We start from the raw sequence: 12,955 nt of genomic DNA on the forward strand, positions 1-12,955 counted from the left end.
AGCCAACAGCGTTTCTCACCCACATGAAATGAGTCATTCTCCCTGGACAGCAGATACTGTACTCTTCATAGTTTCTGGGAATTTTTGTTGTTATTGCACACATCCTTGCAAACAAGAATGCCGACTTCTACAAGACCAAGGATCAATTAGCCAATAAGATGAAAATAGAGGTGAAAATAGAGTTTGGGGTGAAAATAGAGTTTGGTTGCTCGGGGGGATTTGGTGCTGTCTTGATTAGAAGTTAATTTAAGCCTGATGAGCCAATTGGCATAGAATTTGCTTTTATACATCAAAACTTTAGCATATACAAAGAGACTTTCAATGAGCAAAAATTGAAGATGTCAGTACAATGTCATAAAACACACTAACACGTTCTTTCACTCTCTCTAACACACACACACACACACACACACACACAGGAACAAACAATACCCGTCAGTGATGGCCCTAACATTCATTGGATCATGTTGGTACTTGCAGTGAATGAGCCAAGATTCCTCAAAGGGTCTTTGAGGGAAGTGTGTGTTTTAATCACGTAATACTTTAGCTGGTGGGGGCCACCCTTCGGTGTGTGTGTGTGTGTGCGTGTGTGTGTGTGTGCAGGTGTTTTGTCAGTGGACATGGATATTTCCCCTCTCCATGAGGGGAACAAGAAGAGACTTGAAAACATCTGATCCTAAAAGAGAGAGCGAGGGAGAGAGAGAGAAGGAGAGAGAGAGGGGGGTAGGGGGGGGGTTGAAAGCGTTCTCTTGCAGAACATCTCCGGATGGGGCAGGGGCCAGTTGCCATGGGAATGTCACAGGAACTACCCCTCCCCCCTTTGACAGAGAACAGTGAAGAGGATCAGTGCCTATCTGAACCGGTTTGGGTCCAAATCTTTTGGTGCAACCGTACACCAGCATGGACGTCATGTTTCCAATGGCGTACACGTCTCAGTGTCAACCCTGTTAGTGGGCGAGGGCAAACCATAGGACAACAAGTTTCTTCCCATGGACACCGATCTAGCCTCGTCCTTGACTAACAGAGACATGTAAACATGGTCTGATAAACTTAATCTACATCAACTTTCTCTGTGTTGTGAATTATAGGCATAATCTGTCACCTGGGAAATCAACCCTTTCAAATCTGTTGGATCGTAACAGTGTGAACAACACAGAACAATCCCAAATTGTTGCCTCAGAAATCTCCTTTATTCCAAACCACAAATCCTTACTATTAACTTTTTTCAACAACGTTAACCCATAAAGTGGGACAAACAATCAGGTGAGTACTGTTTCCAAGTCATGATTGGGTCCCGAATGACATGATGTATAATTTCCTCCAATCAGAGCTTCCCAAAGTAATCTTTTCTTTTTCTGTGCCAATGTAGCTGCTCAAGCCTGTGGTTCGGATGCCACAGATTGTTTGTGTGCGTGTGTGTGTGTGTGTGTGTGTGTGTGTGTGTGTGTGTGTGTGTGGTGCGTGCGTGCATGCGCGCGTTGGTGACAACCCAATACTGCCCAGAGCTGGCACTGCCTTCCAGAACATTCCACAGCAAACCGCTTTGCTAATGATATGGAATCAGGGAATTACAGCTGCCTAGGCCGCCTGTGCTCGCCTAGGCAAGGCCTTTGAACTGGCCTGTTATTGTTTTTGTATTTCAGATGTCAGTGCTGAAGGGATCCAGTATTCAGCACGCACGCGCAAACACACTATCCATAAGCACACACACATTATCCATTGTGTGCGCGCGGGTGTGTGTGTGTGTGTGTGTGTGTGTGCACATGCAGAGTATCCGGAAAAAAAAACTAACCTTTACACGACAGCTGTAGCTGACCCCTGTGTGTACAAATGAGTCTTTTCCGGGGAGGAAGCTAATGCCAACCCCCCTCCGACACACACATACACACTCTCAAGTCAGTGGTGATGTATTATGATCCTGCCTGGGGACCGCTCCACTGCGGGAGCTGTGTGTGTGTGTGTGTGTGTGTGTGTGTGTGTGTGTGTGTGTGTGTGTGTGTGTGTGTGTGTGTGTGTGTGTGTGTGTGTGTGTGTGTGTGTGCGGGGTGGGGGCTGGGACCAGAGAGGAACTGGGTGGAATGTGCAAGACTGATTTGACTACATCACAGGGGAGCGAGGGATGGGAAAACCATTCAGGAGGAGAGAAAGAGAACCCTCCCTCTGTAAAGCCATGCGGTCCATCCGTATGTCATTCTACTCAGCAAAGTCTCTAAAAACGTTTCTGCCTTTGATCCTACACACGTGCACACACACCTACACACACACACACACACACACACACACAGTCGTATGTGGTATGCCAAAGAATGCATAAGTTAAAAAAATGAATTGGTTATAGTGTTCCAGGTAAGTAACGCAGTGATAGAGGAGCTTGAAGAAGGGCTTGAACAGCTGGAGCCCTGCAGGGAGCACTGAGGTCAATGGGAACATTGCCTCTCTCACTCATGACCTCCGACCTTGAATAGCTTCCTTCCTGTCTGATGAAGTGGTGACAGTAAAAGGTGGAATTCATAGAGGGTGTGTATGTGTGGTATGGTGTGTGCGTGTGTGTGTGTGTGTGTGAGTGTGTGTACAGATGGACAGGTGGGGAGGGGACTGTGTGCAGGAGGGGTCAAAGTTCATAAGGGTCAAGAAGAGAAGAGGAAGCAGGACGAAAAGATACAAATCACTTTAACATTTTCACACCCACACTTGACCCCTATCCTGCGAGAGTGTCTCTAGGGCAGCTATAGTGATGGAGCCAATGTCCAAACACCTTTAAAGAACAGTACCCCCCACCCCTCCACTGTGTGTGCATGCGTGTGTGTGTGTGTGTGTGTGTGTGTGTGTGTGTGTGTGTGTGTGTGTGTGTGTGCGTGCGTGCGTGCGTGTGTGTGTGTGTGCGTTTATCATAACACAGCTGGCTGCTGTCTCTGAGAAAGTAATTAGAGACCCTAAGTAGGAAACAGACAGGAGATGTATACACTCACATCCGGATATGTACAGCATTTACGTGTGTGTGTGGGGGGGGGGGGGGGGGGGGATTTGTGCCTATGGGTGTGTGTGTGGTGTGTGTTTGCATGTGTGCATGCGTGTGTATTTGCCTGTGTGCATGTCTGTGCGTGTAAGAGTGTGTTACAGTATACATTTAGAAAACCACAACTTTTCCACAACTGATCAGCCAGCACACACACACATACACACATCTACCTATCTGTTACCTAATCCCATCCGTCCCACCCATAAAAATCATGTAATGTATGGAACAGCATGGCTGGAGGAGAGAGAGAGAGAGAGAGAGAGAGAGAGAGAGAGAGAGAGAGAGAGAGGGTGGGAGAGAGAGAGAGAGAGAAGGAGGAGGGGGTAGATGAGGAGAGTGAGTGCCTAAGGATAAGACCCTTCTGTTTATGTAGCAGCTAGCCTTCAATGGAACGCTTTGCCAGACGTTTTGTGTGTGTGTGTGTGTGTGTGTGTGTGTGTGTGTGTGTGTGTGTGTGTGTGTGTGTGTGTGTGTGTGTGCGTGTGAGTGAGAGAGAGAGAGTGTGTGTGCCCGTGCCCGAGGGTGTGCATTAAGCATGGGTGGGATGTGGGCGCTCATAGGGGAAGTCTTGCATAGCAGCGTTTGATCTTAAATGCCAAAAGCGGGACAGAATGGTCGGCAATACCCAAGAAAAACACACGCACGCACGCGCGCGCACACACGCAATCTTACGTTCCCATGGTATTTACTTGTTCTCTCTATTTGAGCGCACATACCATGAAACCACGCGCAGACTTGAAAGGGCTGCCTCACCATACATAAATCGAACTTTTAAGACGAGTTTCAATTCGTAACTTAATTTGATGTTCATGAAATATGTATTCTGGAACAGCCTTGGAAACCACCTGATATAGCCTACATTTTTATTAATAAATGTTATAAACGCAAAGCAAAAAAAAGAAAGAATATAAATAGAAAACGTTTATTTGTTCAGCATAAATATACAGTGGCGTGTTTTCAATTACAATATTCTTTGAGAGTGGTTGTTGATCGTGTTGGCCAGTAGCCTAGTATAGTGGCGGTCTCCTTACATTACAGATGATTATAGTTATTATGCGTTCTCAAGTCTCTTGGGGCTACCTGAATGGCGCCGTAAAAATTTTAAACAGAGCATAACATTCCCCACAAATCCATGGAAAGGCCAATCAGCTGCGAGAGCAACTCTGGGTCTGGCGCTCACGCATGTGCTCAGCAGTCTCCGCTCTGCACCATCGAGAAAAAGAAGGTGCACAGGCTCGCCCACGAGCTACTGCAATATTCGTCGGCGAGCTTCCGCTGGTCCACGCTGTCCGTGCACGCGCTACTACCCGTAGGCCTAGTAGTGCCCCTTGCCGCGGGCGCAGTGATAGTTTTGGCAGTGGACCGGGGGGCCACCGGCCGGCTCTTTTCCCGGGAACCAATGTCCAGCTTGAAGTGTGCATCCGGAGACGCGCGCCTACACATGCCTGCCTTGACCTGCGCGCGTTGATCTTGGCACAGCTTCCGTTGCAACTTCTTCAGTGCGCGAGCCACCTGCTTCCAGTAGCCGGCTGGATTGGTACCGAATCCCGGGCAGGTCGTGGGTCTGGCGGTGTAGTCGCAGGTCAATTGAGAGGCTCCTCCGGTAACGGCTGCCACGGGGTTCTTGCAATTGACCGTGAGTGTGACCGTATCCTCGCCTCGCGCTGTCCACGTGCACTGCATCTTGTCCTTGGTGGTGAATTTCCCCTTTGTCGCGCCCCTCTCCGCCCTGCCGGGAGCTGGTGTCTGGGGCTGCTCCGATTTACTGCCCCCCCCTTTCCCCTTCCGTCCCTTTCCGTCCCGTGCGCCGGTGGACACCGAGACCTGCTGCGCGAGACAGGCGAGCAACAGCCAGGGCGCGAGGTTCCTTAAGAGCAGCATGTCGTGCGCGAGGGGATGAGATAACGTGAACCTGCAGAGATGAAACCGCTTGTTTAACTGTGTAACAATAGCCTGCAAAAACATGTTCAGATCAGCCTATTATTATCACACTATCACAGTAATGATACTGATTTAATAAGAAGGCTTTTCCTGTAATAGGCTATTTCTGCAATGGAAAATGTAACGATGTAAACTAAACGATAGCCTATATGTTGAAGTAGGCTATTCTTCTACTATTAACTTACATATAGGCCTATATAATAAATAAATAAATAAATAGCCTATATATATATATATATTTTATTTTTTTACAAGTTCATGCTTTCATTGCCCCTCTGGAACGCTGATGAGCCATTGCGTGAATAAATCTGCTCCACTTTCAGCATCACATCACAAAACACGCGGGGTTTTTACGAGAGAAACGACTTTTCACAAACACTGTAGATAAACATACATACTCTTTTCATCCATTCATACTCTTTTCATCCAATCGAAATAGGCACGATTAGGCTACTTACCGAGAATAACCGCGTTTCCACGTGCGTAAAAGTGAGATGTTGTGGCTCGTGTACACATCTGGGTTGCGCGCATATGGCATTTATAGATCCTGCGACACGCCCACCTCCCCCGCCTGTCTCTGTCTCTCTCTCACACACACACACACACGCATACACACACGCACGCGGGCACACACACACTCACACAATGCCCTCTGCGTGGGAGAAATGTTTTCTTAGTGCGCACGTGATCAAACGGAGGATTTTTTTTCCCCAGCCTGATATGACACGTCCAAATTCCCGCCAAAGGGTACGATTCACGAGCCATGTGCAGGAATGTAGTCTTAATGGAGTGGCTGCGGCCTATGCTGTGTGTGCGGAGATGAATGAATGGTATAGGCTACATGAAGTTAATGAACACATTAACCAACAGTCGCAAATAGCAAGCTAAGTAACCTTTAAGTAACACTCAACCTGAGCAAAATATATATATAGAGAGAGGGGGAGGCCCACCTACCCCTAACTTTTCCCCCGACTGTTTCTCTCTCCCTATACATAGGCCTACATCTCCATAGCAACTTGTGGAATGCAGCCGATTATCGGTGGAGGTGTGGCGACTGAGCCCAGCCTCCGGTGTGTGTGTGTGTGTGTGTGTGTGTGTGTGTGTGTGTGTGTGTGTGTGTGTGTGTGTGTGTGTGTGTGTGTGTGTGTGTGTGTGTGTGTGTGTGTGTGCGTGCGCAGATTGGAGGCTATTTGTAGCTGCGCCTGCAGAGGAGTAGTTTGTAATCATAGATTCCAGAGCACATATAGGCAATGTATTAGAGAGTTTTCTATAGCACTGCGATTATGGTGCGTTTGGGTGGTTGGAGTGGTTTAAAAAGGGTTGTGTGTGTGTGTGTGTGTGTGTGTGTGTGTGTGTGTGTGTGTGTGTGTGTGTGTGTGTGTGTGTGTGTGTGTGTGTGTGTGTGTGTGTGTGTGTGTGTGTGCGAACTAAGGACACAGTCATGATGCCAGACCATTCATTCATTGATTCATGAATTGCAACATTTACTTTCATGACTCATTACTCTCCGCTCCCTTTCTCTCTCCCTCGCCACATCCCCTCGTTCACTTTTTCTTCATTCGATGATTTAATTCCACTCTGTCAGCACAAACAACGGCACTTCATAAAAGGAACTCATCATTTAAATGCGTAGGATATATGGAGTGTGAAGTTACAGGAAGTTGCAGTGTCATTTTGTGAGGTGTTGTGTGATGATTTACCGTAGGCTGTTGTAGTTACAGTAGGCAATGTGACTCAATTTATCTTTACTGTCCGCCGTAGCTACTTCTAAAACAGCCATAAAGCTACAAGAGAGAGGGAGAGGGATTTGGAGTGACCGCCTGTTGAAATATAAAGGCAATCAGGATTGTTTGCATACAGATATACGATATAAGATATAACGACTGATACAGATATGGGCTAGTGTATGGGCTGAAGTAACGACCTCAATATTTTGATTCTGAATTGGAGCCTATATCTGCAGCGATTTGGAGCCATCATGGAGCCTATTCTTGGCACTACAGCGCCTCCCCGTGGAATAGCGGTAGGCCTAACTCAACTCTTCTCAAACCCGGCAAAAAGCCTCTCCTTCGTATAAATAGTTACATTGTGGTGGCTGTTTTCTATCTGTCAATAGCCTATTCAGTTTGTTTTGGAGTATGTCATCGCATTCAGTTTATTATGGCACATTCCCTATTTACTTGTAGGCTATGTTCCAGCACAATACCCAAATAAAACGCTTGTGTGAGTTGTTTGCGATTTAAATACATTACTCACGTTCCTTTTCTGCTTGTTGACTCTGAAATGTTAACGGTAGTTTACATTAACTTCATGTAGCCTATACCATTAATTCTAAATTGATTGATCGATTGATTGATTGATCAAAATGGATCTTCAATTAACCCTATATCTTCTTTCTTTATACAGGCTACAAGTGGCTAGAGATCACAGTGCCAAGAGGGTGCATCTGTCAGTGCGTCTAACTCCCAAATGGGAGACCCGGGTTCTAATCCTGCCCTGGGCATGCTGAAACATAGCCTATGGGTTACATTGGTGCCGTGACCCAGATGTCTAGTGGTGTGTGAGTGAGTTTGGAGGGGTGAGTGTAACCGAGTGAAACTCACTCCTCAAAGGAGCGCTGACAGTCCCTCCAAGAGTGATGTCCTGGCGTAACTGTCAGCGCGTCCGCCTGCCAAGCGGGGAACCCGGGTTCTAATCCCTCCCTGGGTATACCGAAATGTATGGGTTCCACATGCATACCCATTTAAAATCAGTATATTCTTCCATTCAACATCCCTCAGTGTACCAACATCAATATTCTAAAACAGCTTTATGCTACTCGTATGTTTCCAACTACAGCCATTCATTTTGCACCTTTATCCAAGCAACTAGAAAGAGCTTGTTGTTTAAATACGGGCTCACGCCGTAGTAGTTGGTATATGTGCATATATTAACCTCAGCTTACTCTGGAGTTAACTCGGTTGTATAAGTACCTCCAACTGTACCATTGGAGCCTTAATTCGTACAAACCATCCTCTGTTCTGATCGGTGACATTTCATGGTCATCAGTCGGCAGCCATTTAAGCAGAGGCAAACACACTCCGGGACTTATTATGCTAACGGTGGTTTGAGTTTTGCTTGACATACACGTTACTCAACAACATGCATCAACTGTGTTGTTGGACAGAGAGCTACTGTTATGAAAAAGAAACACTACAGAGAGACAAGGGCTCTTTTATGAACTGATAGAAATGGCCAACTGACTGGGAACACTAGGCCTACTGAAGAACTGAACTGTAAAGACAAGCGGACACAGAAGCAAAAGTCACCATTCTAACTTTATTATGTTTACATTCACACTTTTGCTGTTCCAACTTTATTCAGTTTATTCTTATTAGTTTACTCTCCGATTCTCCAGATGTGTGTGTGTGATGACGTGGGAATATTACAGCATATACAAACAAAATCACATCAGTTTCATATCTACCATTGTGTGTGTGTGTGTGTGTGTGTGTGTGTCTGTGTGTCTCACAGTTGATTTACAACACACGTAATGAGCACAGAGTGGGAAAAAAGCCACCAAAAAACGTAGAAGAAATGCTCAGTAAAAGTTGGACTGTAACACGTTGGTTTATTCGGGGTCCTTTGAAGGGACGGAGGGCGTGGTGGGCTGGGGGGACTGGGCTCCCCTCCGTCCTCACCCACCCACTACTCCAAGGCCCTTGGTGGGGCCGAAAACAGGGGGCCATAGCTGGCTGGCTGGCGGCGGTGGTGGTGGTGATGGTGGTGGTGTGAAACTCCATTGCTGATGTCACAAAACCTGCAGAGGTAGAGAAGAGCCGTTGTGATGACGAGTGTGAGCCACGGTTCTGAGGCATTCTGAGCTGTTGTCTTACCGAGACTAACTGTAATGTGTTATTATCTGGCATATTCCTTCACTAGAATCCCAGCCCCAACAAAATCAGAAAACGAAAGATGAAAGATTTAAAGCTGCATTTGTGGAGAAGCCACAATGACTCACACTCATGACAGCGGAGAGAGAGAGATCGACAAAACAATAATGACGAGGATAGTACGACTAAAACGGTTCAAGAGAAGAGAAATTCCAGAGAATTTCCCCTGACTCCCTAGGTAGTCTGCAACTTCACTGCAACTTCATCTCTCTGCGGTCGGTGTGATCGATGTTAGCGGATACCGCTGGGAAAACCATCAGTGTTCCGTAACCGTCTGACCCTCTGGTCTCATGTGGAATGTGTCCCCCACCCTCCAACCCCATCTGTCCAGCTGCCTGTCCCGGTTCTGACTAGTCTCACACCCCACCCACCGCGCAGCCCTTAGTAACCTGCCGCTACGACTCGCCGCCTTCGTCCCATCTGCCTACCGCACTTCCTCCCGCTCCAGACCCTTCTCCTAACGCTCCCCGCGCCCCACCGAATCACTCTCTCTCCGCTTCTCTCCTCCTCCCTACCTCTCTCTCCGCTCCCCCTCTCCACCCCGTTCGCCGGATCTCCCTCTAGGACTCTTATCTTTTCTCTCTCTCTCTCTCTCTCTCTGTTTCCTTCTCTCCATCTCTCCCTCTCTGTCGTCCGCCCACCCACCTGCGTCTCTCAGTTCTGGAACCAGCCGATGAAGTAGGTGCAGATCCCGTGGAAGCTCTTCCAGCAGTACTCCTGCGCCACGCGGGACGCCCGTCCGTCCACACTCTCCGTGGGTTTGGGCAAGGGCTTTCCCGGCTTCACGGTGGGCTTCTTGGGCACCGCGGCCCCTGCTTTGCCCGGCTGGGGCTTGGCGGGCTGGGGCTGCGGCTTGGCGGGCTGCGCCGGCGCCGCGGCCTTGGGGGTGGTGGGGGCGGCGGGCTTGGCGGGCTGGGCTGGCACGGGCTTGCGGGCGGCGGGCTCCTGGGCGGCGGCGGCGGGCTTGGCGGGCTTGGGGGTGGCGGCGGGCTTGGGCCAGGACGCGAGGAAGGTCATGTGGGCCTCCTCGGGGTACTTCTTGCACATGGCCGGCCGGTAGACCTTGGGGCCCTGGCAGGCGTGGTTCAGCTTCCTCATGTCCCACATAATCTGCGTGAAGTAGTGGCGAGGGTTGGTGTTGTAGGCGCGGCAGAGGTTGGGCTTGCCCTGGAAGTCGCAGTAGTACGAGCGCCCCGGGACCGGGGCCTGGCCGGGGCCCTTGCAGGAGACGCGCAGGCGTGTGTAGTCCCCGGCGCCGGACACCACCATGGTGCAGGCGTCCTTGCCCTTGGAGGTGAACCGGATGGGCTCGTCCCAGACGCTGCGCTGTTGCGGTTTGCTGTTGTTGTCGCTGTTGTTGTTGTTGGTGGCGGTCTGGGCGTGCGACGCGCACACGCCAGCCGCTAGCACCAGCAGCAGCGCTCTCACCCCGGCTCTCATGGCGACGGCGACCGTGGAAACGGCGGACGGCAGTGGTATAGGTGTGTGTGGGTGGGTGTGTGTGTGCACCGAGGGTTGAGGTGTGCAAGGGTAGTCGACAGTCTCGCTCGGATTTATAAACCGCCTGGTTACAAAGGGGGCATTCACGTGGGATAGGTGGACACAGCCCAAACCCCGCCTACACACACACACACACACACACACACACAAACCACAACATCAGTCAAAGGGGCCGCCTTTTGCGGCGTTAGCAAACCTAATTGACAGTTCGGGAAGGGGAGAGAGAGAGAGAGAGAGAGAGAGAGAGAGAGAGAGAGAGCAGAGGTAGGGAGAGAGGAACAGGAGAGAGAGGGTGAACAGGAAGTGCCGGCTGGTAAAGAGGGAGGAAGGGAGAGCAGAGGAAGAGGGGGAGGGGAGGGAGGAGAGGAGGAGGAGGGAGGGTGAAGGGGCTTTACACATATGAAGCCAAGTAGCCTGAAAAAGCTTCAAGAGATATTATATAATCTCACATAAGAGAGTCTTTGACTATTGATGACGCGGAGAGAGGAGAAACGTCAATTCGGCCATATCAAAACCGCCGGGCTCGTCAGAAGACTTCAGAAGACGCCGGCCGGCTAAGCGCATCATCCAGGCGACATTTCCCGGTTGTTGTGAAAGCGATCTGAAGCCAAGAGTCGTCTGGGACGAAGCAGAAACCACGACAGGACAGCAGTGTGGAGCTGTGGTCTCTCCCTGGTATAGACTAGGCCTGGGAGCAGTGTGGAGCTGTGGTCTCTCCCTGGTATAGACTAGGCCTGGGGCTGGATGCACAGACAGACCGCACCATTATGGCAACTGGAAATATTCCATGAGGGCTGGACTGTGATGGGAAGGGAGGGGAGGGGGGGGGGAGGCGGGGGGGGAGAGGAGAGACGAAGATGGAAGCCATGTAAAGGACATACACACACACTCACTCACACACACACACACATATATATATATATATATACATGTGAAAGCTGTACATAATCATGCACACACACACACAGAGGATATTTTTCGTTTTAACCGGCGTCGGTCTAGTAGCAGGAGAAAGAGAGTCCTTGTTAGAGACAGTGAGGAAGCAAAGTAAACATCGGAAGCAGGCAAAATGTGTGTGTGTGTGTGTGTGTGTGCGTACTTGAATGAGTGCCTGCAATGAGGATGGGAAAGGGGTGTGTGGATCATAGCCAGAGTGCCCCCTGTGTGTGTGTGTGTGTGTGTGTGTGTGTGTGTGTGTGTGTGTGTGTGTGTGTGTGTGTGCGCGCGCGTAGGGGCTGTCCCCTGTACAAGATGTTCTCCTCTAATTCACTTTAAGTACAGTACAGTCAATTCCCCATCCGATAGGATGCAGCTACATCACGCCACATCAAGCCCCCCCATAACTCCTCCTTCACTCCCCAAGCCCCCTCAACACAGACCCAGACCCACTCGCTCTGTGTGTGTCTGTGTGTGTGTGTGTGTGTGCGTGCATATGATACATGAGTGATCTGTACAGGACTCCTGTGTATTTTGGCAGTCTATGTGGAACTCTGGCTAGTTACATACATGTGATACTGTTCCCTCTCTCTCTCTCTCTCTCTCTGTCTCTCTGTCTCTTTTCCACGGTCCCTCTTTCTCTGTCTCTTTTCCACGGTCCCTTACTCTCTTCCTCCTCCACTGTTTCTCCTCAGGCAGTTGTCAACCGTCTGACATTAATGTTGTTGGATTGAGGCCCTGATTATTATCATGGTCTGTTACAGCTCTTACAGAACAGCTCATGTTGGTGGACCCATTCAACTACTGTTACTGTAGTAGGAGGAAACACAGAAAAAGAGAACTGAAAAAGAAAGAAAGAAAGAAAGATAGAAAGGAGACTCACTGGACTGAAGTCTTTATTTCACAGTTTTCACGCTCTCAGCAACTCTCCACAGCGGTGGCCTCTGACGTCACAGCTGTGACATCACACAGTCTTGACGCCAGCGAGCTAGCTATGTCACAAACCAGGGGACATGGCTAACGACGTCTGACAAGCACCTACATACAGTAAGCATCCGCTAAGCTGGTCTGGTGGGGGGAGGGGGGGGTAGCCTGGTATGACCATCCCGATCTAGCGAGCTCACTGCTTCGCTTCACAATATCGTTAGTGAGACAGAATGTGAGCTCGCGAGAACGGGATGGTCGTACCAGACTAGGGAGGGAAGGGGGGGTGTCTGCAGAATGTCTGTTAGCTGGAGTGGTATGTATGTGTGTGTGTGTGTGTATGAGTGAGTGACACAGTGTGTGTGTGTGTGTGTGTGTGTGTGTGTATGTGTGTGTATGTGTGAATGAGTGAGTGACAGTGTGTGTGTGTGTGTGTGTGTGTTATAGTAAGGGTAGCTTATAGCACTGCCCTTCCTGCAGTAACGTGGACCAGAACAAACTCAGTAGTTTACATAAGACACTGTATAAAGAGTGTACAGTACTGTTAGAGGGATTGGTGAACCTCTGATCAATAACCGCTGACATTTTTCTGACTCAGTGGACTCAAGGTTGTCAGTTGCTACATTACAGTGTGACTGAATTCTGTTTCAATTCCATCAATTCAGGAAATCATTTGAAATTGAAAAAGCATAAATAGAAAACA

General features: G+C 49.2%; 3 protein-coding genes across 4 annotated transcripts in view; all 3 read right to left on the bottom strand.

Moving 5' to 3' along the window:
• Positions 1 to 4,207: 4,207 nt before the first annotated feature.
• Positions 4,208 to 4,900, bottom strand: fgfbp1b (fibroblast growth factor binding protein 1b; the record flags this gene model as incomplete). The annotated part of the gene is made up of 1 exon (XM_084454490.1): positions 4,208 to 4,900. One exon carries the CDS (start codon positions 4,898 to 4,900, stop codon positions 4,208 to 4,210), a length of 693 nt encoding a protein of 230 aa, XP_084310616.1.
• A 4,646-nt stretch (positions 4,901 to 9,546) lies between these two features.
• On the bottom strand, positions 9,547 to 10,332 carry fgfbp2b (fibroblast growth factor binding protein 2b; the record flags this gene model as incomplete). Its single annotated transcript, XM_084454491.1, has 1 exon — positions 9,547 to 10,332. The coding sequence occupies one exon, from the start codon at positions 10,330 to 10,332 to the stop codon at positions 9,547 to 9,549; it is 786 nt and encodes a 261-aa protein (XP_084310617.1).
• Positions 10,333 to 12,245: 1,913 nt separating this feature from the next.
• Positions 12,246 to 12,955, bottom strand: part of prom1b (prominin 1 b) — a 25,057-nt gene continuing 24,347 nt past the window's right edge. For both annotated transcript variants that reach the window (XM_084454248.1, XM_084454247.1), the window contains one exon: positions 12,246 to 12,955. This exon is cut by the window's right edge and continues 705 nt beyond it. The gene's annotated coding sequence lies outside the window, so the exon portion shown is untranslated.

The sequence above is a fragment of the Borostomias antarcticus genome, assembly GCF_949987555.1.
Source record: "Borostomias antarcticus genome assembly, chromosome: 20".
In the NCBI taxonomy this organism is placed as follows: Eukaryota; Metazoa; Chordata; class Actinopteri; order Stomiiformes; family Stomiidae; genus Borostomias; species Borostomias antarcticus.